Source organism: Heterodontus francisci, chromosome 7 (assembly GCF_036365525.1).
Source record: "Heterodontus francisci isolate sHetFra1 chromosome 7, sHetFra1.hap1, whole genome shotgun sequence".
In the NCBI taxonomy this organism is placed as follows: Eukaryota; Metazoa; Chordata; class Chondrichthyes; order Heterodontiformes; family Heterodontidae; genus Heterodontus; species Heterodontus francisci.
The window spans coordinates 42,592,752-42,620,277 of record NC_090377.1 but is presented as its reverse complement, the minus strand read 5'-3'; the positions used below and the strand labels follow the sequence as shown (position 1 = coordinate 42,620,277).

General features: G+C 41.8%; 1 protein-coding gene across 3 annotated transcripts in view; it reads right to left on the bottom strand.

Moving 5' to 3' along the window:
- zranb3 (zinc finger, RAN-binding domain containing 3) overlaps nucleotides 1-27,526 on the bottom strand; it is a 171,643-nt gene that overhangs the window by 138,948 nt on the left and 5,169 nt on the right. The window contains exons 2-3 of one of the 3 annotated variants that reach the window (XM_068035047.1): nucleotides 22,899-23,085; nucleotides 3,077-3,095 (exon numbers count right to left, since the gene is read on the bottom strand). In XM_068035047.1, the coding sequence (XP_067891148.1) occupies nucleotides 3,077-3,095; nucleotides 22,899-23,068 (189 nt within the window). In that variant the 5' untranslated portion in view covers nucleotides 23,069-23,085. Of the gene's footprint in view, nucleotides 1-3,076; nucleotides 3,096-22,898; nucleotides 23,086-27,526 lie in introns of those variants that run through there. The other 2 variants (XM_068035051.1, XM_068035049.1) reach the window with 2 other exon arrangements.

The following is a 27,526-nucleotide window of genomic DNA, read 5'->3' as shown; positions in this document are numbered from 1 at the left end:
GCAGGCTTAGCACTCTTGATTATTTCAGGGGTAATGCCGTCCTTCCCAGGGGCTTTTCCGCTGGCTAGAGAATCAGTGGGATTACTGAGTTCCGATTTTGTTGGCTGTACGTCCAGCTCATCCATGACTGGTAGAGGCTGGGCTGCATTGAGGGCGGTCTCAGTGACAACATTCTCCCTGGAGTACAGTTCTCGGTAGTGCTCAACCCAACGGTCCATTTGCTTGTGTTGGTCAATGATTGTGTCCCCCGATTTAGATTTGAGGGGGGCGATCTTCTTGATGGTTGGCCCAAAAGCTCTCTTAATGCCATCATACATTCCTCTGATGTTTCCGGTGTCTGAGGCCAGCTGAATATAACTGCATAGGTGTTGCCAGTAGTCATTTGCGCAGTGCCTCGCTGTTCTTTGTGCAGCGCTTCTGGCTGCTTACAGTGCTACGGATGTTAACTCGCTGGGGGCTTTCTTGTAGTTCAGCAGTGCAATGCGCTTAGCGGCTATGACAGGTTCCAGCTCTTCAAAGTGAGATTGAAAGCAGTCTGCATTCCGTTTCAGGCGTTTGCCATAGGTGGTCATAGCTGACTCATAGATGACGTCTCTGATGTGGGCCCACTTGGTCTCTGCATCCCCCGTGGGAGTGTTTTGAAGGGCTTTTTCAAGTGAATTTAGAAATTTTTCTAACAGCTGTGGATAAGAAATTCTGCTCGTGTTGATGCGCGGGTGGCCCTTCTGCTTGGAGTGATGCAGCTTCTTTGGTTTGAGTCTAACCTTGCTGCACACCAGGGAGTGGTCGGGGTCGCAGTCCACACTGTGGAAGCTGCGTGTGATTTGAACACAATTTAAGGAGGCTCGCCTTGTGACGATAAGGTCCAGCTGGTGCCAACGACGTGATCTTGCGTGCCTCCAAGAAACCTGGTGACAGGGTTTATTGTGAAAGAACGAGTTGGTGATGCAGAGGTTATGATAGGTACACAACTCAAGCAGTCTCTGTCCATTCTCATTCATCCTTCCAATGCCATAGCGCCCAAGGCAGGAGGGCCATGAGTCATGGTCGGCCCCAACACTGGCATTATAGTCCCCCAGCAGGAACAGATGTTCGGTATTGGGGATGCTACTAATGATATTATGGAGTTCCTCGTAGAACTGGTCTGTAGCTTCAGGTGGGGAGCAGAGTGTTGGAGCATAGATGCTGAGTAGGTGTACTGGACCAGAGGCAGTGAGCAGTCGGATGGACAGTATGCGTTCTGAGCCATTTGAAGGTGGCTATATCATGCTGAGCGAAGAGTTTCTGATGGCGAAGCCCACTCCATGCTGTCTTGGTTCTTCAGGATCCCTACCCTGCCAGTAGAAGGTGTAGTCTTGCTCTCTTAGAGATCCGCTCGCAGGGAGGCGTGTCTCCTGAAATGTTGCAATGTCCACATTGAGTCTACTGAGCTCGTTGTTAATGATGGCGGTCTTCCGAGAATCGTTGATTTGCGTAAGGTCTGCCGATAGGCCGGGACATAGTTCTGACGTTCCAGCTTGCAAAACCAAGAGCTGGTACCTTCTTTCCTTTTTTTATCATGCTGTTTGGTGCGGTGTTGCAGTCCGCTTTTCGGGCAACAACCCTGAGCTCCAAGCACCCATTGAAGCAGGTGGACTGTCGTGGGACAGACCTTTATTGACCGGGGGGCTGCCCGGTTTGAGGCGGGCAGTAGCTGTCCAGTGAGGTGCGATGACCTCTCCCACTGACAAAGGCAACCCGTGGCGCCCAATCTCTATGCCAATTGAGTTGGACTTATAAACCGTAACTGCTGCCTTCCGTGTTGTTTCGGTCGCTGTGAGGCGACTATGGAGTGACCTCTCCATGGCGCATGTCTGGGCGGATGTATGGGGGTTGTGAGTTGCCCAAGCGTCAAAACGCCCCCTCTGGTGGGGTCCAAAGGAGTGCAGAGCATGACGTTTGGCACAGGTATGGCTGCAGGAACTGCCGGAAACATGCCAAAGGTGACACATGACCGCCTACGGGGTTCCGCTCCGGATTTTCTGTTAGGGTTTACTCCCTTAGCCTTGGACTCTCCCAAGACGCCCACAAGGCAGTGGGGTTGTTAGGGCCCCTGCTCAGGTATAGGTGGATGCTGGTGGGAGGAGGGGGTGCGAGGGGGAGGGGTGGAGGGAAGGGGGTGCGAGGGGGAGCTGGGAAGGGGGCTGCAGTGGGGTAGGGGGGGGTGCAGGGGAAGTGGGTGCAGGGGGAAAGATGGTGCGAGGGGGGAGCTGGGAGGAGGGAGCGGGGGGGGGGGGGGCGCGGGAAAAGGGGGTGCAGGTAATAAAACATTTCATCAGTTCCCACCATCCCAGAAGACCTCGCTGTGCCTGGTATGTTGGCTGCTGCTGTGTTCAACAGGATTCCTCATAAGGATTACTAATGGAGATGACAAAGGGGAATGGTACATAACCCAGCACAAAACCACTGCCGCACATCAATTGTCATCAGCCTGGGAGAATGTTACCAGTGGAGTCCCACAACCGGTTTCATATCTTCATAAAAACTTTGCAGCTAGGAATCACAGCTCATCCGTGTCCTCCGGGAGGTGGGCGACAGCCTCGGGCGCCAGTATCAGCAGAAATTCGCCGACATTGCGCTGCAGATGCGCTACGAGCCGCACATCTCCCGCGGGCGTTTTGAAGTTGTGGCCGAGGAGCCGTTCCGCCATGGAGTCAACAGGGGCCGGGTCATGGCTTTTTACGTGTTTGTGTTACACGTTTTACGTGTAACAATACACTTTTATATTAATCGGGTATTGTGTCATATAATGCACTGACATCAGTGGCTCCAAGTGACTGAATAAGTAAAAATTTGTTTTATTGTATGGGATTTTTAGATTCGTAATCAATATTTGGAGGATGGAATGCCATAACTCTGGCCAGTTTTCTGTGCATTATTCTTGTATGTCCTTTACCTGTGTATTTAATTCTTTCCCCTTGCCTTTTTCAAAATACTAAAGGATAAGCAACATGTAGCAGATTGGAAGAGGGTGTGTGAGGTTTAATTACAACATTACAATTCTGCCTCAGGAATGAAGCTTGATGAATATTCTTACCTCATCAGCAATCATGCACCTAAAAAAGAACAAAAAATAACAAATGAAAGATTATTGCAGAGAACAGCAGTGTAAATATTCACAGATCTCAATTTAGTACTCAACCTTGGTATGGTTGTCTTAAATAATCATAATGTTCCCCCAATCAATATTTAAATGTTACTTTTAGACCCAAATCATATTACAAGTAATTCTGTCAGAATATATGAATCAATTTTCTCATCTACCAAAACACAACACATGCAATGAAAGCCAGGCAGACATACTGTATTAGACATAACTAACTTTAGCAAAAGCAACAGAAGGGGCCATGGGACCCAAACTATAACATGATTCTGTGAAATGATATCAATCTCCTGCAACAGCTTTACATATCCAAGGTACACTGAATTATTAGAAATATATAGCTCAATAATTTCCATCTTTGTTGTCTGCAGTGCATTATGGATATATCCTGGCAGGACAAGATCACAAATGTGGTAGAGTTCTCTCAAAGGCAGAGCTCCCGACTGTGTTGGCAATAATCAAACAGAGGCGGCCTCGTGGATTGGACACGTCCACAGGATGGAAGATGGGGTCGCATATCCAAGGAGCATCTGTATGGTGAGGTAGCTGGGGCCAGACGACCAGTGGGGCACTCAAAGCTCCACTTGAAGGATGCTTGCAAGCATGACATTAAGGCCCTAAATCTCGACTACAGCACCTGGGAGTCACTAGCTGGCAAAAGAGGGAAATGACGACACATCCTGTGAACTGATGTGCACTACGATGACTGCCAGTGGCTACAGCAGCCTGGCAACAGGCGCCAACGCCAAAAACAACAACGCTCAGTGTCACTTGGCAGCTTCATGTGCGGCACTTGTGGCCGAACCTGCCTCTCAAGTATTGGCCTTCACAGACATTGCTGAAGGTGCATCAAGAGGAGACACCCCATCTAAATGGATTGTTTGCTGCATGTCCATCATCTTTCGTCGATGGAAGGATGCCAACCATAGCTCAAGCAAAAAAAAAAATGTAAGGATCGCAGTTGTTAATTATTATTAACATAATTTTGCTAAAGGAATCAGAAAAGTGGCCAGAAAATATTATTTCTCCAATCTCGGAAATTATTAGTGAAAGTATCAGTTTACAATTTTTTTTCAAAATTCAACATTTGCAATGCTTTAGCCAATCATTCTAAAAATAGAAGCTCAAATTACAATGTGATACCTCTATTAAAATTGAAACATTCGAAAGGAATGTTGCTGCCGCCATAACACTGGAAAGGAAAGAATAAAAGTGGCGAATAAAAACTTGGTCAAAGAGATGGGTTTTGATCAAAAGATGAAGGGTGAGGTGAAGGAGTTTAGGAAGACAGTTCTAAAGCAACAGGAGATTCAGGGCTGGCGGAGACTGCGGCAGAAATGTGAAGCCATGGAAGGCTTTACAGATGAGATGAGGACTACGATTTTGAATTTCATGTTTTGGGGAACCGGAGCAGTGAAGGTTTCCAAAGACAGGACTCAGACCATGTGGTACCAGTTACATACAGAAGTTTTGGGCAAGTTGGAGTTTATGGGGGATGGCGATGGGAGGCCAGCAAGGAGAATACTGTAGTCGCTGACTATGTAGGTAATAAAGTTATGTACAAGGATTTCTGAAACAAAGGAGCCTAGATAGAGCTGGAGATGGGCATTGTTGCAAGGTGGAAACATGCAGTCTTGATGAAGAATAGGATGTGGGGTTTAAAGCTCAGCTCGGGGTCAAACAAGCCACCAATATTACAGATGGCTTGGTTCAACCTGACAAGGTAGCCAGGAAGTGAGATAGGATAAGTGACAAGAGAATAGTTTGTGATGGGATCAGAGGATAAATCCTGGGTGGATTTGGGAGGTGTTTGTGTATAGCAGAGAAGAGAAGGCAATATTGATGTTGCATTAGCTGCATTAAAATAACTAGCAATGAAACAATGCAACAGCAGATCCCGAGATGGCAGAGAAGAGGCATTTGAGACGCTTTGTGTGATCAAATGCTGAACAAAGATTCAGGAGAGATAAAGTCACAGTAACAAAGGATATCATTCACGACTTTGGCTAAGATGTTTTCGATGCTACAAAAAGCCTGGCCGGAGGGATTTCAACAGGGAACTTTGGGTCAGATGGGCATGGTGTTGGAAACATTCAAGAACTTGAGAGAAGAAAAGGTAGGTTGGAAATTGATGAAACATAGGAATGTAGGAGCAGGAGTAGGCCATTCAGCCCATCGAGCCTGCCCCGCCATTCAATACGATCATGGCTGATCATCCACTTCAATGCCTTTTTTCCCCCACATTATCCTCAAATCCCCTTATGTCATTTGTATTTAGATATCTGTCAATCTCTATTTTAAACATACTCAATGACTGAGCTTCCACAGCCCTCTGAGGTAGAGAATACCAAAGATTCACAGCCCTCTGAGTAAAGAAATTTCTCTTCATCTCTGTCTTAAGTGGCTTCCCCCTTATTTTGAAATTGTGTCCCCTGGTTCTAGACTCCCCAACCAGGGGAAACATCTTACCTACATCTACGCTGTCTATCCCTTTAAGTATTTTGTAGGTTTCAATGAGATTACCTCTCATTCTTTGAAACGCTAGAGAATACAGGCTCAGTTTCCCCAATCATTCTTCATAGTACAATCCAACCATCCCGGGAGCAAGTCTGGTGAACCTTCGTGCATTCCCTCTATGGAAATAATATCCTTCCTAAGGTAAGGGGACCAAAACTGCGCACAGGACTCCAGGTGCGGTCTAAGAAGAAGAAGAAGTAGTATACAATTGAAGCAAGACTTCACGACTCCTGTACTCAAATCCTTTTGCAATAAAGGTTAATATACCATTAGTCTTTCTAATTGTTTGCTACACCTGCATGTAAGCTTTCAGTGATTGATTGATGAGGACACCCAGGTCCCTTTGTACCTCTACACTTTCTAATCTCTTACCATTTAAGAAATACTCTGCACATCTGCTCCTCCTACCAAAGTAGATAGACTCACATTTTTCCACATTATATTCCATCTGCCACATTCTTGCCCACTCACTAAGTCTGTCCAAATCCCTTTGAAGCTGCTTTGCGTCTTTCTCACAACACAAACCTAGTTTTGTGCCATCCACGAACTTGGAAATCCTACATTTGGTCCCCACATCCAAATCATTGATATATATTCTGAACAGCTGGGGCCCAAGCACTGATCCCAGCGGTACCCCACTCGTCACAGCCTGCCAACGAGAGAATGAGCTGTTAATTCCTACTCTTTGCTTTCTGCCTGTTAACCAATCCTTAATCCATGCCAGTATATTGCCTCCTATCCCACGTGCTTTAATTTTGCTAACCAAACTCCTGTGGGGGACTTTATCAAAAGCCTTTTGAAAATCCAAGTATACCATGTCCACCGACTCCCCTTTATCAATTCTGTTAGTAACATCCTCAAAAATATCCAACTGGTTTGTCAAACATGATTTCCCATTCATAAATCCATGTTGACTATGCCCAATCAGATCATTAATTTCCAAGTGTCCATTTATCACATCCTTTAGAATAGATTTTAGCATCGTTCCAATGACTGATCTAAGGCTAACAGGTCAGTAGTTCCCCGTTTTCTCTCTCACTCCCTTCTTGAATAGTGGGGTGACATTTGCGACCTTCCAATCTGCAGGAACTGTTCCAGAATCTGTAGAATTTTGGAACATGATCACCACTACATCCACTATCTCCATAGCTACCTCTTTCAACACTCTGGGATGTAGAATATCAGGTCCTGGGGACTTATCAACCTTCAGCCCCATTAATTTCTCCAATACAACCTTCTTACTAATACTAATTTCCTTCAATTATCATTCCCTAATCACTTGGATATCTAATTCTGGGAGATTTCTTCCATCTTCCTCAGTGAAAAGAGATGCAAAGCTTCTCTGCCATTTCTCTATTCCCCATTATAAATTCTCCTGACTCTGCTTGTAATGGACCCACATTTGTCTGAGCCAAATGTTTCCTTTTTACGTACCTATAAAAGCTTTTACAGTCCGTTTTTATACATCTTGCTCGCTTTCATTCATATTCTATTCCCCATTTCTTTATCAGTTTCTTCATCCTCCTTTGTTGTATTCTGAAACACTCTCAATCCTCAGGTTTACTACTATTGCTGGCAATTTTATAGGCTTTTTCTTCTAATCTTATACAATCCTTAACTTCCTTTGTTATCCACGATTGACTGCCTTTACTTTTGGGGTTTTTGCGCCTTGAAGGAATGTATAGTTGCTGTAAACAACATAATATTTCTTTAAAGACAATTCATTGCCTATGTGCTGTCATACCTTTTAATGTATTTTCCCAATCCACCTCAACCAATTTGCCCCTCATACCTTCATAATTTCCTTTGTTCAAATTTAACACCCTGGCTTCAGATTGAACTACCTCACTTTCAAACATAATATAAAATTCTATCATATTATGGTCACTCATCACTAAAGGTTCTTTTACAAGAAGTTTATTAATTAGCCCTTTCTCATTAGATAACATTAGATCTAAAATAGCCTGTTCACTAGTCAGTTCCTCAACATACTGCTCTAGAAAACCATCCCGAACACACTTCAGAAACTCGTCCTCCACAGCATTAGTGCTCATTCAGTTTACCCAGTCTATATGCAGATTGAAGTCACCCATGATTACTGTATTACCCATGCTACATGCTTCTCTAATTTCCTGATTAATGCCATGCCCCCCCACTACCACCACTATTTGGTGGCCTATAAAAAACTCCTACCAATGTTTGCTGGCCCTTGATGTTTCTTAGCTCCACCCAAACAGATTCCACATTTTGTTCTTCCCATCTGAGATCCTCCCTTACTAATGTACTGATCCCATCACTTATTACCACCTCCTTATCCTTTTTGCTTGTCCTTCCTAAGTGTCAAATATCCTTGAATATTCAGTTCCTAATCTTGGTCACCCTATAGGCACGTTTCTGTTATGGCAATTAGATCATACCCATTTACCTCTATTTGGGCCTGTGAGTCATCTACCTTGTTGTGAATGCTGCACACATTCAGGTAGGCTGCCCTTAACCTTGTCTTCTTGATATTCTGCATTCTAAGCCAAGTTGATGCTCGTCTTTGTTTTGCCTGCCTTCTAATGTCACTTGCTACTTTTCTACCTCCTGTTACCAGATTAACTTCCTTCCAATTTGAGCTACCCCTCGGGTTCCCATCCCCCTGACAAGCTAGTTTAAGCCCTCCCCATCAGCACTAGCAAATCTCCCTGTGAGGATGTTAGTTCCGGTCCTGTTAAGATGTAATCCGACCATCTTGTACAGGTCCCACCTGCCCCAGAACTGGTCCCAATGCCTCAGAAATCTGATGTCCTCCCTCCTACACCAACTCTCCAGCCACGTGTTCAATGGATCAATCCTCCTATTCCTATTCTCACTAGCACGTGGCACTGGGAGTAATCCTGAGTTTATTGTTTTGGAGGTCCTGCTTTTTAATTTCCTTCCTAACTCCCTAAAATCTGCTTTCAGGACCTCATCCCTCTTCCTACCTATGTCATTGGTACCAATGCAGACCACGATCTCTGGCTGTTCACCCTCCCCCAGAAGGATGTCCTGCAGCTGCTCCATCTCACCCTTGACCCTGGCATTAGGGAGGCAACACATCATCCTGGAGTCACGTTTACTGCCACAGAAACGCCTGTCTGATCCCCTGACTATCGAATCCCTTATCAGTCTTGCTCATCCGCTCTTCTTCCTCCTCTCCTGTGCAGCTGAGCCACCCGTGGTGCCACAGACTTTGCTCTGGCTGCACTTCCCGAAGGAACCATCACTCTCACCAGTATCCAAAATGGTGGTATTTAATGGCAATGGATTTTTCTGAGAGGGATTGATAATGGCAATTTTGAAGAGAATGACAGAGCTAGGGACAAGGATACCACTGTATGTCAGCCAACTTACATAGGAAATATGTCATCTAGGAAAAAGAGTTGAGTAGTTAGGAATTGAAATAAGGTGAGGATTGATATAAAGCAGGAGGTGGGCCGTGTGGACAAAATGAGCTTCAAGAGAGTGGTGAGGAAAGGCATTAGGCAAGAAACTACAAAAAGATTGGGGTCCTTGGCTGGGTGTTGGGCGACAGGAAGCAATGGGCAAGAGAAAAGGGTGGAAGCAGTGAAAGCAGTTGCGAGATGGTCTTGATCTTAGAGATAAAGAGATGCATGAATGCCTGGCATTTGGTATTTCAGATGAGGGGAGGGGGGTTTAAGAAGGCAGTTGAGCACGTAGAACCACTGTTCTTGCCCTCCGGCACGATCCATTACTCATAGGTTATTTGGGCTAAAGTGAGTGAGGCACAGTATTGTTTTATACTGTCAAGCCAGATTTGTCAATTAATGACTAGGTCAATCATGAGCCAGAAGTTTTCAAATTTGGACCTTTCTGACTTGAGGAAGCAAAGATGTGGGGCTGCAGCAGGCCAGTGACAGGGGTAAGACTGCAATTAATTTTCTGGGAACTAAGATATTGCGACAAATGGCAAGGAACTGATGAAGTAGACTGACAGCAGCAGAGGTATTGTGACAGGTGGAGGGAATTGGGAATTTGAAATAATACATTAAAGGGTGCTGGGGGACAATTTGTTCCATGGTGAGAATAGTGAGACTGAGGAGGGAATTAGAGGTGCACGGTAAGGGAGAGAAAGATTTTCTCAGATTGTCTTGTCAATGATCAAGACCGAGTACAGAACGGCCATGTGATGACAAGGTGAAAAAACTACCCAAGCATATGGGTGGAGGAGTGTCTATGGTGGGAGAGATTTACATGTATCTTGAGAATTTTTACAGTTCTAAGACTGCAAAAAAGGCAGCATTCTAATATTACGACGCATGCTTACATAATACCAATTCTTTGATGGAAAATGGACAACAACTGGTTTCTTGGTTCATAGAATTTTCTATGTCCTCTTGTCAATTTGCAAGCACCATTACAAACATGAATGCCGTATATTTCGTACCAGCTTGATTTTTTTGGTCAATTTCAGTTTTTATACATACTCAACAGCAGCTGAATAGTTTTCCTGACATAATTTTGAATTTTACTCATATTGTAAATGCCTGCATATTTATGTTTGTTTAAAAAGTCTAAACATCTACCAGGGTGATGCAATGTGTGAATGCCAGCAAGCTGCAAAGGAGTTGGGCTGTAACAAAGAAATGGAGTGAAAATATTTTTTTTTTTTAAATCTCAGAAACAAGATTGCCTTTTCAAGAAAATGGCCTTCCTTGCAGTAGGGTCTGAAACAGGTGAGTTGCAAATGAGACCATCAGGGGAGCCAGAAATTCAGCTCTTGAAGACAGAATAGCTAAGTCCTAGTGTCAGTACTGGCAGCTGCACAGGTCAATGGGAAACAGATACACCACAATGCCACCATGGGCAGGAGATGTAACTACAGTATGGCAAGTTCAACCAGGCAAAATTTTTAAAATATGGACGTAGGAAATTATAGAGGGAAATGCATGCAGATTTAAGATTGTTAATATAGGTAGATTGTACTGATTTCCCCTTTGATCCATTGTCCTTATAGCCTTCAGACGATTCAGAAGAATTGAACGCTGGCATCTGTACCATGGTTAAGATTATAGGCTGGGGAGAAGTTACCTACCAAAGCCATCAAGCATAAAATAGCAACATAGGAACTTTCCTGGCACTTCAACAGACTAGAATTCCTTTTTATTTTGTTCTAAGTGCAAGATCAGTTAGCAACCAATCTAATCTGGTTTCATTAAATAATTTTATTTTGTATTTATCATATCCACAAACTGGAAGCAAATGGTTAGAGAAATACTGACAAAATATCTTGAGTCTTTATGGACCAACCCAAGTGTGATTTTAAGCCCAACTCATCCTTTGTGCTGAAGCAGAAGTCTATCTCAAAAACAGGTTACCAAGCAACCAAAACATTCAGAAGACTTCACAGTCGTCTGAGAATTACGAGGCTCAAACATGGATATACTTCCATTTAAGGTCTGTTGTGTTATTTTACACATGTTCCATTAAGAACATGTACTGAATGTACCGTACTTGAAGCGTGAATATAGTACTAACTGCCAAGCAAAATTACAAGTAATATTTCAAATAATACTGGTTACGAGTTTAATCACCATTACAATTTTAATTGAAAGTTTAGAATGAATGTCTGTGAATCCCAATTTTATCACGCTGGTCATTGATCCTAGGCTTATTTTTATTTTACTTAAGGAAAAGAACAATATTCTCAGAGATTACAGCTACCAGCAAAAAATCTATTGTTAATGAAAGTTTGAATCCTTTGAACTTAGCTTTATATTGAATCTGTATGTTTCATAGTAGAACACAGGCACTTGTACACCATTTACATACATGGAACGAATGGCATCTTAAAGGGAGGAAAATTAAGCACTGATTGGGCTTTCTGTATTTTCCTGAACAAACTATAGGTCAGTAGTGAGCTTTACATATTTAAAATTATTAATGCTGAACTTGTGTGAAACATCTCGAAAACATTTTTTGCAAAATTGTAATGAAGTTTTAATTTTAAATATTTAAAAACATAATTTTTTCCAGTAATTTAATTCTCATGTTTTGCATGCTCTGCACAACCTGACATTACTAAAAAAACTTCAGTCATTGTTTTACATTAAATTATTGATATTCAGTTGCAGACATTCATGCCTTTGTAAAGGGAGTCTAAATGGATTGGGAGACATTGGAATCAACAGCAGTAACTGGGTGAAGCCAGTCCAAATTGGGAGCATGTTGTATTAGTAGCAAGCCTCAAATGTCTTTCCTTGATGGAATATAGGCAAATATGTGATAGGCCACTTTAGAGGCTATTCAAGAGTAAAGATTTTAAGGGGATGAGAATGGAACTGGAGAGAGTAAACTGGGCGGCACAGTGGCGCAGTGGTTAGCACTGTAGCCTCACAGCTCCAGCGACCCGGGTTCAGTTCTGGGTACTGTCTGTGCGGAGTTTGCAAGTTCTCCCTGTGACCGCGTGGGTTTCCGCCAGGTGCTCCGGTTTCCTCCCGCAGCCAAAGACTTGCAGGTTGATAGGGAAATTGGCTATTGTAAATTGCCCCGAGTGTAGGTAGGTGGTAGGAGAATGGTGGGGATGGGGTAGGGAATATGGGATTAATGTAGGATTAGTTTTTTTTTATTCATTCATGGGATTTGGGCGTCGCTGGCCAGGCCAGCATTTATTGTCCATCCCTAATTGCCCTTAAGGTGGTGGTGAGCTGCCTTCTTGAACCGCTGCAGTCCATGTGAGGTAGGTACACCCACAGTGCTGTTAGGGAGTTCCAGGATTTTGACCCAGCGACAGTGAACGAACAGCGATATCGTTCCAAGTCAGGATGGTGTGTGACTTGGAGGGGAACTTGCAGGTGGTGACGTTCCCATGCAACTGCTGCCCTTGTCCTTCTAGTTGGTGGAGGTCACGGGCTTGGAAGGTGCAGTCTAAGGAGACTTGGTGCGTTGCTGCAGTGCATCTTGTAGATGGTACACACTGCTGCCACTGTGCGTCGGTGGTGGAGGGAGTGAATGTTTGTGTATGGTGTGCCAATCAAGCGAGCTGCTTTGTTCTGGATGGTGTCGAGCTTCTTGAGTGTTGTTGGAGCAGCACCCATCCAGGCAAGTGGAGAGTATTCCATCACACTCCTGACTTGTGCCTTGTAGATGGTGGACAGGTTTTGGGGAGTCAGGTGGTAAGTTACCTGCTGCAGGATTCCTAACCTCTGACCTGCTCTTGTAGCCACGGTATTTATATGGCTACTCCAGTTCAGTTTCTGGTCAATGGTAGCTCCGAAGATGTTGATAGTGGGGGATTCAGCGATGGTAATGCTGCTAAATGTCAAGGGGAGATGGTTAGATTCTCTCTTGTTGGAGATGGTCATTGCCTGGCACTTGTGTGGCGCGAATGTTACTTGCCACTTATCAGCCCAAGCCTGGATATTGTCCAGGGCTTGCTGCATTTCTACACGGACTGCTTCAGTATTTGAGGGGTCGCGAATGGCGCCGAACATTGTGCAATCATCAGCAAACATCCCCACTTCTGACCTTATGAAAGAAGGAAGGTCATTGATGAAGCAGCTGAAGATGGTTGGGCCTGGGACACTACCCTGAGGAACTCCTGCAGTGATGTCCTGGAGCTCAGATGATTGACCTCCAACAACCACAGCCATCTTCCTTTGTGCTGGGTATGACTCCAACCAGCAGAGAGTTTTCCCCCTGATTCCCATTGACTCCAGTTTTGCTCGGGCTCCGTGATGCCATACTCGGTCAAATGCTGCCTTGATGTCAAGGGCAGTCACTCTCACCTCACCTCTTGAGTTCAGCTCTTTTGTCCATGCTTGAACCAAGGCTGTAATGAGGTCAGGAGCTGAGTGGCCCTGGCGGAACCCAAACTGAACATCAGTGAGCAGGCTATTGCTAAGCAAGTACCGCTTGACGGCACTGTTGATGACACCTTCCATCACTTTACTGATGATTGAGAGTAGACTGATGGAGCAGTAATTGGCTGGGTTGGACTTGTCCTGCTTTTTGTGTACAGGACATACCTGGGCAATTTTCTGCATTGCCGGGTAGATGCCAGTGTCGTAACTATACTGGAACAGCTTGGCTAGGGGTGCGGCAAGTTCTGGAGCATAGGTCTTCAGTACTACTGCCGGAATATTGTCAGGACCCATAGCCTTTGCAGTATCCAGTGCCTTCAGTCATTTCTTGATATCACGTGGAGTGAATCGAATTGGCTGAAGTCTGGCATCTGTAATGCTGGGGACTTCAGGAGGGGGCCGAGATGGATCATCAACCCAGCACTTCTGGCTGAAGATTGTTGCAAATGTTTCTGCCTTATCTTTTGCACTGATGTGCTGGGCTCCCCCATCATTGAGGATGGGGATATTTGTGGAGCCACCTCCTCCAGTTAGTTGTTTAATTGTCCACCACCATTCACGACTGGATGTGGCTGGATTGCAGAGCTTAGGTCCGATCCGTTGGTTATGGGATCGCTTAGCTCTGTCTATTGCATGCTGCTTATGCAGTTTGGCATGCAAGTAGTCCTGGGTTGTAGCTTCACCAGGTTGACATTTCATTTTGAGGTATGCCTGGTGCTGCTCCTGGCATGCCCTCTTGCACTCTTCATTGAACCAGGGTTGGTCTCCTGGCTTGATGGTAATGGTATAAATGGGTGGTTGTTGGTCGGCACAGACTTGGTGGGCCGAAGGGCCTGTTTCAGTGCTGTATCTCTAAATAAAATAAAACATTTTACTGACAAACTTAGAAATAGATCAGTGGGAAACATTTAAAACAGTAATCAAGAGAGTTCAGGACAAATACAGCCCACTAAAAAGCAAGAGCAAACTAGCCAGTCATGACATACCATGGATAAAGAAATCAGGGCAAAATTGAAACTGAAGAAATGAAGACATACATTAAGTACACAGACACCCAACAAAGGAGAGAATGACAAAAGGGAACACAAAAAGGTTACAAAAGATGTAAAGGAAACAACTAAGGCAAAGAGAAACTGAAAATTAAATAGCCAAAGGGTCCGTGAAGAAATAAATAGTAAGGCATTCTACAGACACATAAATAACAAAAGAAAAATCCGTGTAGGATGGGACCACTAAGAGATACACCTAAGAGAGCAAAATGGTTGTAATATTAATTAATTATTTTGCCTCGGTATTTACCGGGGAGACCAACATGGTGGTCTTGACACTAGAAAAAGGGAATTCAAAAAATATATAAAAGACATTTAAAATAGAAAGAGAGGAAATAATTGATAAACCAATCAAAATTAGAGAGGATAAAACACTGGTCTGCATGAATTTGTATCAGTGTATATTAAAATAAGTTAGGCAAGAGACAGCAGAGGCACTATTACATACATATGAAACTTAATTAGAAAAGGGAATAATGCCAGAGGACCGGCAGACAGCAAAGGTGATTCCCATATTTAAAAAAAAGGGAGATTGAGTAAGTCCATACTATAGACCAATTAGTTTAACATCAATGGTAGGAAAGCTAATGAAATTCTCACTCAAACATGGAATAGGAAAACATCTAGAAACTGAAAATACAATGGCTGGATTCTGTGGACAGGAGCAAAACAACACAACTTGTCAATGACCTGCAAGTAAGCTGCCCACCAGGATTGAGCAATCTCTGTGGCACAGACTTTCCCTTTCCTAATGGCAGTTTAAATCTTGCGTGCAATGAAAGGGATCTCCAAGTGTGCAGCAGCAGTGATGTCAGCAAGCAGGGTAAGCTACCAATCACATTGAATAATTCTCACCGACAGCAAACCAGGAAGATTTTTATCCTTCGCTTTACAAATAGTTATGTTTTAGATAGAAGCTAAAATATCAATATAAGCGAACCTTAAATAAATTAAAGATGGTGACTTTTCATCATCGCAACGGAGAAATTTGACATTCCACAAATATAAAATTAGCTTTTCAGGGCCAGTAAGGGTGGTTAGTAGTAAATGATGAAGTTAGTATACCGTTAAAACCCTACTTGCGCCTCATTCAACAAGGTGCAACTTTTTCAAGGGTTTTTAAGCCAGATGAAAGAGTGGACATTCTCATTAATTCACAGATTTCCCATTGATTGCAGCCTGGGGATGCCTCAACAGCACACCCTCTGGAAAGTGGGCAAGTGCAAGTGTAACAAATGAATGGCACTGTTTGTTTACCACTGAGAGCAAAATCCAGCCCACTGACTTTCCAATGATGGTTTCCCAGATGGGGAAAACAATGAGGAAATGATTCTCACCTCCAAGTACTTCACTCATCTCAAAATTCATACTTCCAAATTAGATTATTTTCCCCAGATAGTCAGACTATATGGGTAATACAATAGTATAACTGACAACATTGCATGGATAAAGAATTGGTGACATTAGTAGGACTCACAAGACTTCTGCCAGTACCAAAAGTGCCCGGCATCTACACAATATAGCCAGGTAATCAGAAGATCATGTTCACTGGTTTATTTTTTAAATGTATTGAAAAGTATTCAACAGAATGGTTTTTCATGCTCCAAATGAACCCTGTGTTCGCAAGGTCCAGGGATTAGAGGCAGAAGCTGGTATAGCCAGCTGCAAGTTTACCAAGAAAATGAGGTATGTGTTGAGGGTACCTAAGAAGTGGGGCATTAAATGGATTAAGATTGGATAAAATGAAAAGACAAGAAAGCCAGTGAAGTTACTTCGAGATTGCAATGACAAGCAGATACTACGCACAATCCAATAATACAGAAGATAAACATCACAGAAAATAAAGCAGTTTAAAAACCAGATAGCTAGGGCTAAGATGCAAACTGAAAGGTACAGGGAGGTTGTAATTGTCGGGAACTTTACTCAGAAAGGTAGTCATGGCAATACATTTAGGAGGGTGTGTTGTTTACCTTAAGTACAGCATTGCACATTGACAAAATGTTAGGTTAGAGATACGGACAGACGAAGAAGAGCCACATGCAACAATATACAAAGTAAGAAATCTTTGTAGAATTGCTGCGTGTCTTACTTAATTCTTCATTGCACTTTCAGTTAATTGGAACATTCATAAATATATGTTGACAAAAATGATAAGAGACATTAAAAAAAGAGTTATTTATTTAGATAATTTACATTTCAGTAACAGCAATAATAATTCCATGGGCGGGGGATACTGGGTGGATTTAAAATGCACGCAAGTAATACAGATAAAATATATCCAATTGTAAATAGTTTAATTTACCAAGTTCAAATTAATAAAATCCAAATGTCAGCCAAGAGTCAAACAACATCAGAATCTTATTGCTTCTTCATACTCCTGGGATACTCCCCCACTGCTGTGAGTCAGCTTTGCAGCACACCCACAATATTTAATTTCCCACCTACATATAAAGGTCTAACACTGCAGATCAGGAATTTAACAGATTAATTTAAGTTATCTGAACAGTCTCCAATTTGAAATGGATCTAGTTTTATTAGGTCACAGCTCTTCAAAAGGCATTACATGTCGATACATAAAGGTGTAGAACAGAGATTGTTGCAGTCAAATATCTAAATATTGCAAAGCATAACTGGCTGTTGACATTTACTATACTGTAGTGAAACACAAAAATAAATTTACTTAGAGCACAAACATGAAATCTGCGCACATCTATTTATGTTTAAAACAACTTGCATTCATACACTATTTTCAATGTAAAATACAATAGGCATAACGAAAATAGATGCCGAGTCTGGAAGGAATTAGGAGTATCCGAAGGCTGGGCCAAACACATGTGCTTTGAGGAAGTTTTGCAAAGTGGAGAGAAGGGAAGAAGAGAGTTTTAGGGAGGGAGCTTCAAACAGGAGAACCAAGTTGGCTGAATGCTCTGCATCCAATGGTGGAAGGATACACAGAAGGCCAAATTCAGAGGACTAGAGCATTTAACAAAGAACATAGGACTGACAGAGATCACAGGGCTCATATGAAGCGAGGCCATACAGTGACTTATAGAAAAGAATAATGATTTTGAATTTAATGCATTGCAGGACAGGGTAGAAGGGGCTGACTGGATTGGAGTGCAGGACAGGATGCGTGCAGCAGAACTCTGAAAGCAGAATATTCTTTTCAGATAATTCCTGTAAAAGTATATAATGACCAAGAGTTTCTGCTTTGGGCACATTTGGCGATCCAGGCACAAATTGCGCTCAAAATTGCGTTAGTTTTATCAAGTTTTTTTTGCTCAAGATTCCAAAGTCATTTGCATATTGCTAAAGATAAAATCTTCCATGAACCAGTGCAATCTTGCGGCTTTATACAACGTAGTTTAAAACAAGTTTGCATTAAATATATTTCTTGATTACATTGAAGATGGGTAATGTAAAGTTTTATTAATACAGCCGAAATGGGTTTAGCGCAAAAAATAAGCTTTTTTATTCAGACTGTCTGGTCAATTACTTGTGAGTAACCAGATTTTATGCGACAGACAAGAAACGTGCATGAGAAGATATGGCCTTGAGACCAATGACTCAATTCTCATGGACAAAGATTATTTCCCAAACCTGAATCATGGAAACTCAGATTCATGGACAATTACCAACTTGAACTGCAAAGTATCCTTCAAGAAGAGGGGACGAAGAGCTGGTTTGTCTCCTGCAGGTGCTAGCCTCTTTTCACACGATGTAATCTTCGATGTGTTTGAGACATGATTCCTGCTACCTCATCTCTCATTTCACCACCACTTAGCTCTGCTCCTACATACATCTAGTTGTTAGTGTTTCACAGACTCCCTGAGAAACACTCCCGGGTCCATTAAAAATGCACTAGCATAGCTAAAGAGAGAGCACATTTTTCATCACCTTTATTGCCAATAAAAAGATCGTTTCCACAGAATGCCAGAACCTTTTGGAAAACTAAATGCAGCAACAGAAAATATTATATACTTCTACACTAACTGTCGGAAGAGAACATTGTGCTCATCTCTATATGTCCATCCTAGCCCGAACATTCTCAGATGCAGACACTCTATCCTGTACTATTGCTAAACCCAATTTCTATCAATAGACATTACAGCATGCTGCACAAAATCCACTTATGGCAGGAATTTGCTATTTATTTTCCACGGGTGCAAAGGACTTCAAATTTATCTTTAGGTGTCTACAGCCCAGCAAAAGCAGCTGCTAGACCTCATAACAGTGGAATTCTGGCCTGGTTGTTGGCAGACCTTTAGTCGAGCAGTTGTAATATTAGCTTACCATCAAATAGTAGCCCACCTCAGGAATTCCCTCCTTAAACACTCCACATTGTTTAAGGCCTTGCTTAAAACCCATCTTTTCAACTCCTCCTTACATCTTTTTTGACTCAAGATTAATCTTTTATTCCTTATGCCTCTGTACAGTGCCTTGGATCTGATTTTCTATGTTAAAAGCACATATAAATGCATGTTGCTGTGGTATAATTACGTGCCCCCATTCAGATGGGACTTTTCAATTGTCAACTATATAACAATATTGGCTGGGATTGTGTGGTTGTAATGACAGTGAAATTGTCAGCGTTCACCATCATTACAGTTGTGAAACTGTCAGGAAACTCTGCTGGGTCCCTCCCTTCCACTAGCCCACCTCGCCAAACTTCCTCTAATGCTCTCCCCTGCCCTAGCCGTGAACTTACATCTTTCTCTAGTTTCTGTCCTATTACACCTCACGCCCTCTCGGAGCTCATCATGTCCATGAGACCCACCTCCTGCTCCCTTGATTCTATTCCTAATAAATTGTTGACCACCCAACTTCCCCTCCTGGTCCCCATGTTAGCCGACATTGTTAATGGTTCTCTCTCTTCATGTGTTGTCCCTCTCCCCTTTAAATCTCCTGTCATTACCCATCTCCTCAAAAAAAAAACCCTTAACCCCATTGTCCTTGCAAACTACCATCCATCTCCAACTTCCCTTTCCTCTTCAAAGTCCTTGCATGTGCTGGTGCATCCCAAATCTGTGCCCATCTTCCCCGAAATCCATGTTTGAATCCGTCCAATTAGGTTTCCACCCCTGCCTCAGTACTAAAACAACTTTGATCAAATTCACAAATGACATCCTACGTGACTGTGACAAAGGTAAACTTACCCTCCTTATCCTTCTCAACTTGTCTGCAGCCTTTGACATGGTTGACCACACCATCTTCCTCCAATGTCCAGCTGGGTGGGACTGCTCTCACTTAGTTCCATTCTTATCTATCTAACTGTAGCCAGAGAATCATTTGCAATGGCTTCTCTTCCTGCCCCTGCAGCGTTACCTCTGGTGTCCCCCAAGGATTTATTCTTGGGCCCCTACTATTTCTCATCGACATGCTACCCCTTGGTGACATCATCAGAAAGCAGTATTTATTTACACATGTAATGCTGACGACACCAAGCTCTACCTCACCATCAACCCTCTTGATTCTTCCACTGTTGCTGAACTATCAGACGGCTTTTCAAACATCCAGTATTGGATGAGCAGAAATTTCCTCCAATTAAATACTGGGAAGACTGAAGCCATTGTTTTTGGTTCCCAATCCAAACTCCGTTCCTATCTGCTGACTCCATTCCTCTCCCTGGCAACAGACTAAGATTAAGCCAGTCTGTTCGCAACCTTGGTGTCACACTTGACATCGAGACAAGCTTCCGACCTCATATTCACTCCATCACTAAGACTGCCTGTTTCCACCTCCATAACACTGCCCGATTTTGCCTCTGTCTCAGCTCATCTGTTCTCGAAACCCTCATTCATGCCTTTGTTACCTCAAGACTTGACTATTCCAACTTGCTCCTGGCTGTTCTCACATTCTACCCTCCGTAAACTTGTGGTCAGCCAAAACTCTGCTGCCCGTGTCTTAACTCCCGTTCACCTATCACCTCTATGCTCACTGACCTACACTGGCTCCTGGTCAAGCAATGACTTGATCTTAAAATTCTCATCCTTGTTTTCAAATCTCTCCATGGCCTTGTCCCTTCCTATCTCTAATCTCCTCCACCCCCACAATCCTCCAAGATATCTGCACTTCTCTAATTCTGGCCCTTGGAGAATCCCCAATTTTCATCGATCCACCATTGGTGGCTGTGCCTTCAGTTGCCGAGGCCCTAAACTCTGGAATTCCCTCCCAACACCTCTACGCCTCCCTAACTCACATTCCTCCTTTAAGACACTCCTTAAAACTTACCTCTTTGACCAAGCTTTTAGTCATTTGACCTAATATACTTTTAAGTGGCTCGCTGTCTTATTTAATTCTATAATGCTCCTATGAAGTGCCTTGAGATGTTTTATTACATTAAAGGTGCTATATAAATATACGTCGTTGTTGTATTGCTGAACAACCTCTCTGGCCATGGAAAATATTTTTATACTTGTGTTATGTCAATTTTTTTCAACAGAATAAAAATCCCATAGCTTAATAAAATTATTTTAAGCTCATTTATCATATTTCAGCTTTCAATGTGTATGTTCCAATTTTATTTTATAAATCTTACAGAAAGCAAAATAGTGAAAAATAATCAGTGCATTTTACTTCCTGGTTTGTCATCTGCGAGACTTCTTTAATGTGATTGGCTGCTCACCCATGTCATGCTCAGAAGGAACAGTAATGAAATAAACAATAAGGAGGAATTATGAAAATAAGTCAACTGTTAAACTGAACTACAAGAACATGGACATTTGTACCAGACAAAAATGGAGTGCTCATGTGACCCCTGCTGTACTGACAATACACAGCTCTGTCGAGGGCAAAACTCATTAACCTCGTCTAAAATAGCACTGGGGTGAACCACTTGAAATTGAAAGTAGCAAAACTGCATATGAACAAACTAACGAAGGGTTCTGGAGACAGACTGACTCACAGCCCAAACCAAAATGAATATCGGTGAAGTAGCACCATTATAACAGAATGGTCCCCATTCAAATGTCAACAGATAGCCATGGTTTCCATATCCTGGACCATTGTGTGGTCACAGCAGGGGTGAGGACCCTGTGACACCTGACAGAGACTCATATGTGATGGATTTTTACCTTAAAAGGAGAAGGAGGGAGATCAAGCCAAGTCAACAGAATGCCAGTTTTCCAGCCAGAGGCTGTGAGAGAGATCCAGCTAAACAAAAGAACCCTGCTGAACAAGAACTGAACAACCACTACAGCTGAGAAGTTACAAAATGACTGAGACTCTCCATCTGTGAACGTAAACCAAATTCACACCATCAACTTTGGGCTGAGTTTTATCCACTAGAACTCTACAACACCTCAGCAAGTTGAAGACTGCAAACATCCAGGACTGCACCTTTAAAAAAAAGACTTTCTTCCTGAGAAGATTCAACAGTTTTCTGTAAACCACAAACTCTTATCACCTTGGACTTTAATTACATCCTACCTTTTTTCTCTATCTATTCTAGAGTACGCATGCATTTGTGAATGCCTGAGTGGGTGAAGGCTGCGACCATTTCGGGATTGTTTAAAATAGTTATCTTCATTTTTTTAAACCTACGAGAAAACCTGTCATTTGTCTGTTTATTTGACCCTAAACTCTGTCCCGATGACACCATTGTTGCTCGCGATCGCCTTGACTTGGTGCCAGTATAAAAGTAATGTTGGGAAAAGTGAAATTCAAGTCACAGAGATTGCTAGATCTTTGGAGGCAGCTTTTTTCAGAGTCAGTGGCGAACGGCATTGCTTTGCCGCTGACCACAAAATCCGGGCCATTAAGTAACCTCAGCCATGAGGGAGAAAAATATCGTCTGTATACCCTAGCTCCTGGCAGCTCAGGACATGTAGAATTGGAAAATGTAAGTTGCCATGCACTTGCAGAATAGTGACCTGGAAGCAAAAAATCTTGTTGGGAGTCATGTGTTCTTTTCCTTCTTCAACAATATTTAGAATCATTAAAACCTTGTATGAAACAATCTAGAAATAACTATGCAGTAATTTCAGGGCTTCTCAGTTTCAAAACTTCATCATCCAGTATTCTATGCCCCAATAAAATCAAATATCTTGCAGCCACACCAGATTCACACTTTTCTGTAAATGTCAAACAATCTTAAGAAAAGCCATTCACTGACCTAGAGCTTAAAATTTACAAGCAATTTACTGACCTCTCTTCCATCTAAGGTATAATTCCCTGGATTGTAAAGTATGTGGTAGGCATGGCCTTCAAGGGGCAGGCCACATTGACAGACAAACATCAAGCATGATCCAGACGGCAGACTATCCACGAGCAATGCTATAGGGGATCAGCTAGTAAAATAATGTGTTCTTGTTATCACAAATCCAAATTGACAAAGGTTTTGCTTACCTGCCATTTCTCTCAATGGCAAACTTGATGCCTTCTTTCTGGAAAGGAAGTAATTTCTGACTGAGCTTTTCGGGCAGTGTTGACAGTATCGAGTCAAATTCATCTTCTGAGCAGTTGCTCTCAGAGATTAAAGACAGAGGACTTTGCTGAAGCTTCTGGGCTTTTTTCATGGCTTCTTCAACTCTGGCTATATTTTAAAAGTTTAGAATATAGGTTAAATCTTGCTATTGATATAGTGCTACAAATATTTAATTGCAGATTACAAGGAGATAACTTTAACACTTTTTACGCTGGATTTGCTACAAAATAAATCAGTTAGGGCAAACAAGCATTAACTTCCAGAAAGGAAATGTTAAATATATTTGCAGGGCAGATTGTAATCTCAAAGCTCAAAATTAATTACAATACTGATATTTGTCACAATCTGACTTCTGGTATGTTCCTTTTTAGCGCATCATTGCCCCTTTAGTTATTTTTGCGGGGAACAAAAAACAGCTGTAAAATAAACAGAGAAAGCTGATTTGATCCAGCCTAAAAACAACAGAATATCATTCAACTCTACCTGATTACATTACACAGCTAATTCAAACAGCACTTGACTCACAGCACTAAGAAGCATTTGATCATCTATTACTAAATTTAACTCAAGGCTATCATTTGCTTTCATACAAAAAGTTAATTGATACATTAGGTGACAACATCTGCTATGCAAAATTGTAAATGTTTATTACAAATTTATGAATATGTTTATAAAGAATTTTTCTCTACAACTAATGCAGAGTAAATTTTCCATCAGTATCATATAACTTTAAACACAAGTACACTCCTTACGTAGCAGCTAATACAGATTTCCAGTCTCTGATATTTCCCAATTGCACTGAAAACCAAAATGGACAATGATTCACTATGGACGGCATTAATAATTTGCTGATGTGTTTGAGATCCAGAATGTTCGATTCCTTAGAAATGGGGAGAGAGGAAAAGGGAAAAGAAATGAAGATGATTGTGGCTTCTCTGGAACTGGGCAGGGAGCAGGAAAAAGGGGCAGGTAATTAAGCTTTCTTCTTGGCATGTTTTAAATAAAATTAAAGATAAATCACTTTACGTTGAAAGAAATTCTCCCACACTGAGCTTTTACCTCATTTAAAAATTAATTTGTTACAAATAATTTTAATTCCTTTTAGGATTTTTTCCCTGTCTATAGGTCTGCTGAACATTTTTGATCGAACAGTCGTTACAAACATTTCCATCTTCAAGGGAATTAGACTGGAAGACAAAACTAGTGCTACCATGTACGGGAGCACAATTATTTTTTGCAATGGATAGGTCTAGTCAGTTATAAGAAAAAAAAGCCGCTTCAGCAAATCTAAACTAAAAGCTTAACAAAGGAAGTGGGTAAGCTTCTATAGGAGGTAATATAGTCATTAATACTTATCTAGATTGACCAAGGACAGCTGGCACAGATATGTAACAGCTAAATCATATCTGTTCTAGACTATGGTTTTATTTATGATGAAGTGTTTGAACTGTTCCTCAAAATCAAAAAGATTCTGGAAACATTGAGAAGAAGCTTTCATAAAGTACAATAGTACGTACAATGGTGCTTAAGCATGCACTTAATTACATAGTACTTACAGCCACACACTGGGCGATATGGTTTGAAGATTCAAACATTTTACAGTTCTGAGCTCAGAACTAATCGAACCCTTCTAATCAAAAGTCTCCTTACAATTTGTCACTTGTATACATTCCTCTTACCCCTAACACATGACAGTCAACATATTTTCTCATTACATGATTATACCAAAGTTAAAATATAACTCCATATAAGGAAAAGCTAATAACTATCAATAACTCAGTTTGTACATTTTTTTTTCACCAAAGAGCTCTTTTTGTGTTGAATGAATAGATCAGTATGACGTGCAAATTCCCTTCTTGTTGCATTTAATTGCTGCTCAGCATGTGAACCAATAAGCTTTTTTTTGATTCTGTATCTCTAAGCACTGGTGTGATACTAAGCTCTAATTAAAAAGATAATTGCCCAGATTTTGCAGTTGTAATGATGGAAACACTGTCAGCGCTGGCCGTCATTTCAACTGTAAAACTGACAGCAAATTGTGGAATCTGCATATATGCAATTAAACATGGAAATCCCGAAGTTCCTGTCAGTGATTCCCTGCTCTACCACAAAGTGCACTGTTGAAGTCCCCCAGATGGAAATCTTTAGTCAACTTTCGCTTTTACTCGATTTGTCTCTTGAAAAAGTTACACCTTGTTGGATCAACTGTAAATGGGTTTTTAAACAGCGTAATAAGTCGTAATTAGTGATGAACAACCTCTCTGGTTCTGAAAAACTAATCTTATATTTGTCAAATGTCAAAAATGTCAGAGGCTTGTGATATAATTACTTTTAAAGTCTGTCTATGACATTTCAGCTTAATTCTATGTACATGTCCCAATCTTTATCTCACTGTCTGTAAAATGATTAAAAAGTGGAGAATCAATGCATTTTACTTCCTCATTTGCTGTGTGTGAGAATTCTTCAATGTGATTGACTGCCTAGCCTACTAGATTATATCACAGTTTCTGGACACCTATAGTTAGCACCATAAATCAAATTAATGTCAGGTGTTTGCGTGCAGCTTCATTTGAGGTCAGAGACGAGCACTGTCATTTTGGCACAGATCGCCAAACCCAGGCCAATGTTTTATCTGATTGTGAACAGCGCAATGTCGCTTAACTGATCTGGAACAGTGATTGTCAGGACTAACTGTCGTTCTTGCTCCCATATTAGTGATTACAACTCACTGAAACATGGGATCAGTGTACAGTGGCACATCTCCAATTAAATTATCCCATTAAAGAGGTAATTATTTCATATTAGAACCTACCAATGCTGTAAGAGTCAGTTTCTGCTTCAAAGTTCAGTTCCACCATCTTTGTACACTTGCAACTACTTTAAGATGTTAAAATTTAAAAATCATACTTCACAACATAAGAAACAAAGCCTAAAAGCTAGCATTATAGCATATGATACAGCAGAGAAGGAGGCTATTCAGACCAACATGCCTGCATGGCTATTTGAAAAAGCTAACCAACAGTTTCCACTCCCTCGCACCGCACACGCCTATATCCTTCCCGCACAGCACAGCAAATTTTCCTCCTTTGGGTAGTTATCCAATTCCCTTTTATAAGGTATTATTAAATCAGCTTCCACAATTCTTTCAGGTTCTGCATTTCAGATCACAACTCACCATGTATCTAAACAAATTCTAATTTCCTCTCTGGTTCTTTTACCAATTACCTGTTTGAATCTGCGACTTCCAGTTACCTCCCTTCCTGCCAGTTGAAATAGAATACATAGGAAGAAACTATTAAAATTGCTCATAATTCTAAACACCTCTATTAAGTCTCCACTTAACCTTCTCTGCTCTAAAGAGAACAAGCCGAGCTTCTCTAGTCTCTCCACATAGCAGGGATGCGAGACATCATGTTCCCTCTGCACCCTAAGGCCTTAACATCCATTTTTTAAATGCCGAAAAGCCAGGAACAGCGGAAGTCCAAAGAAAGTTAGGGGTTCATACACAGATCACGAAATTCTAGTGGTCAGGTTCAAAACAATCATCAGAAAGATTGATAGAATGTTACCCTTTATATCTAGCGGGCTAAAATGCAAAGGGGAGGAAATTTTGCTACAGCTACACAGAGCCCTAGTTAGACCACATAGAGTATTGTGTACAGTTTTGGGCATTGCATGTTGGAAAGGATACATTAGCCTTGGAAGGAGTGCAGCATAGAATTGGACACAATACCCAAGCTGGGGCCTAATCACTGTTTTTCTTAATGTTTAGCATGACTCCCTTGCTTTTATAAATCCAAGGATCCCATATGCATTTTTAAATACCTTCCCAACCTGTTCTGCGATCTTCAAAGATTTGTGTCCATAAACCCCCAATGTCACCCTGTTCTGATACCCCTTTAAAATTGTACCATTTAGTTTATATGGTCTCTCCCCATTCTTCCTACTAAAATGCATCACTTCACATTGCTCTGCATTCAATTTAATCTGATTTTTCATCAAATTTCACATGTCTGCCCATTTCATTGATCAGTCTATGTCCTGAAATATGTTACTATCCTCCTTACTGCTTACTACATTTGAGCTTCATGTCAATTGCAAACTTTGAAATTATGCTCTGTATACCCAGGCTCAGGTTATTAATACAGGATGGTATGAACAAGGGTAGACAATTCAGCCCCTCGAGCCGGTTCCACCATTCAATGAGAGCATGGCTGATCTATATCAAGTCCATCCATCCATCTTGGCTCCATATGCCTCCGTCTTCCTTGAAGGAGAGAGTTTCACACTTCTACCACCCTTGGCATGAAGATGTATTTCTTAACATCTCTTCTGAATGGCCTGTCTCTGATTTTAAGGTTATGTCCTCTTGTTCTAGAATTCCACACTAACAGAAAATGTTTCTCCTAATCAACCCCATCAATACCTTTCAAAATCCTAATAACCACAATCAAATCACAGAGAATACAGGCCAAGTTTACGCAATCTTGCCGTAGAATTTTAACCTCTAGAGCCCTGGTAACATTCTGGTGAATCTATGCTGCACTCC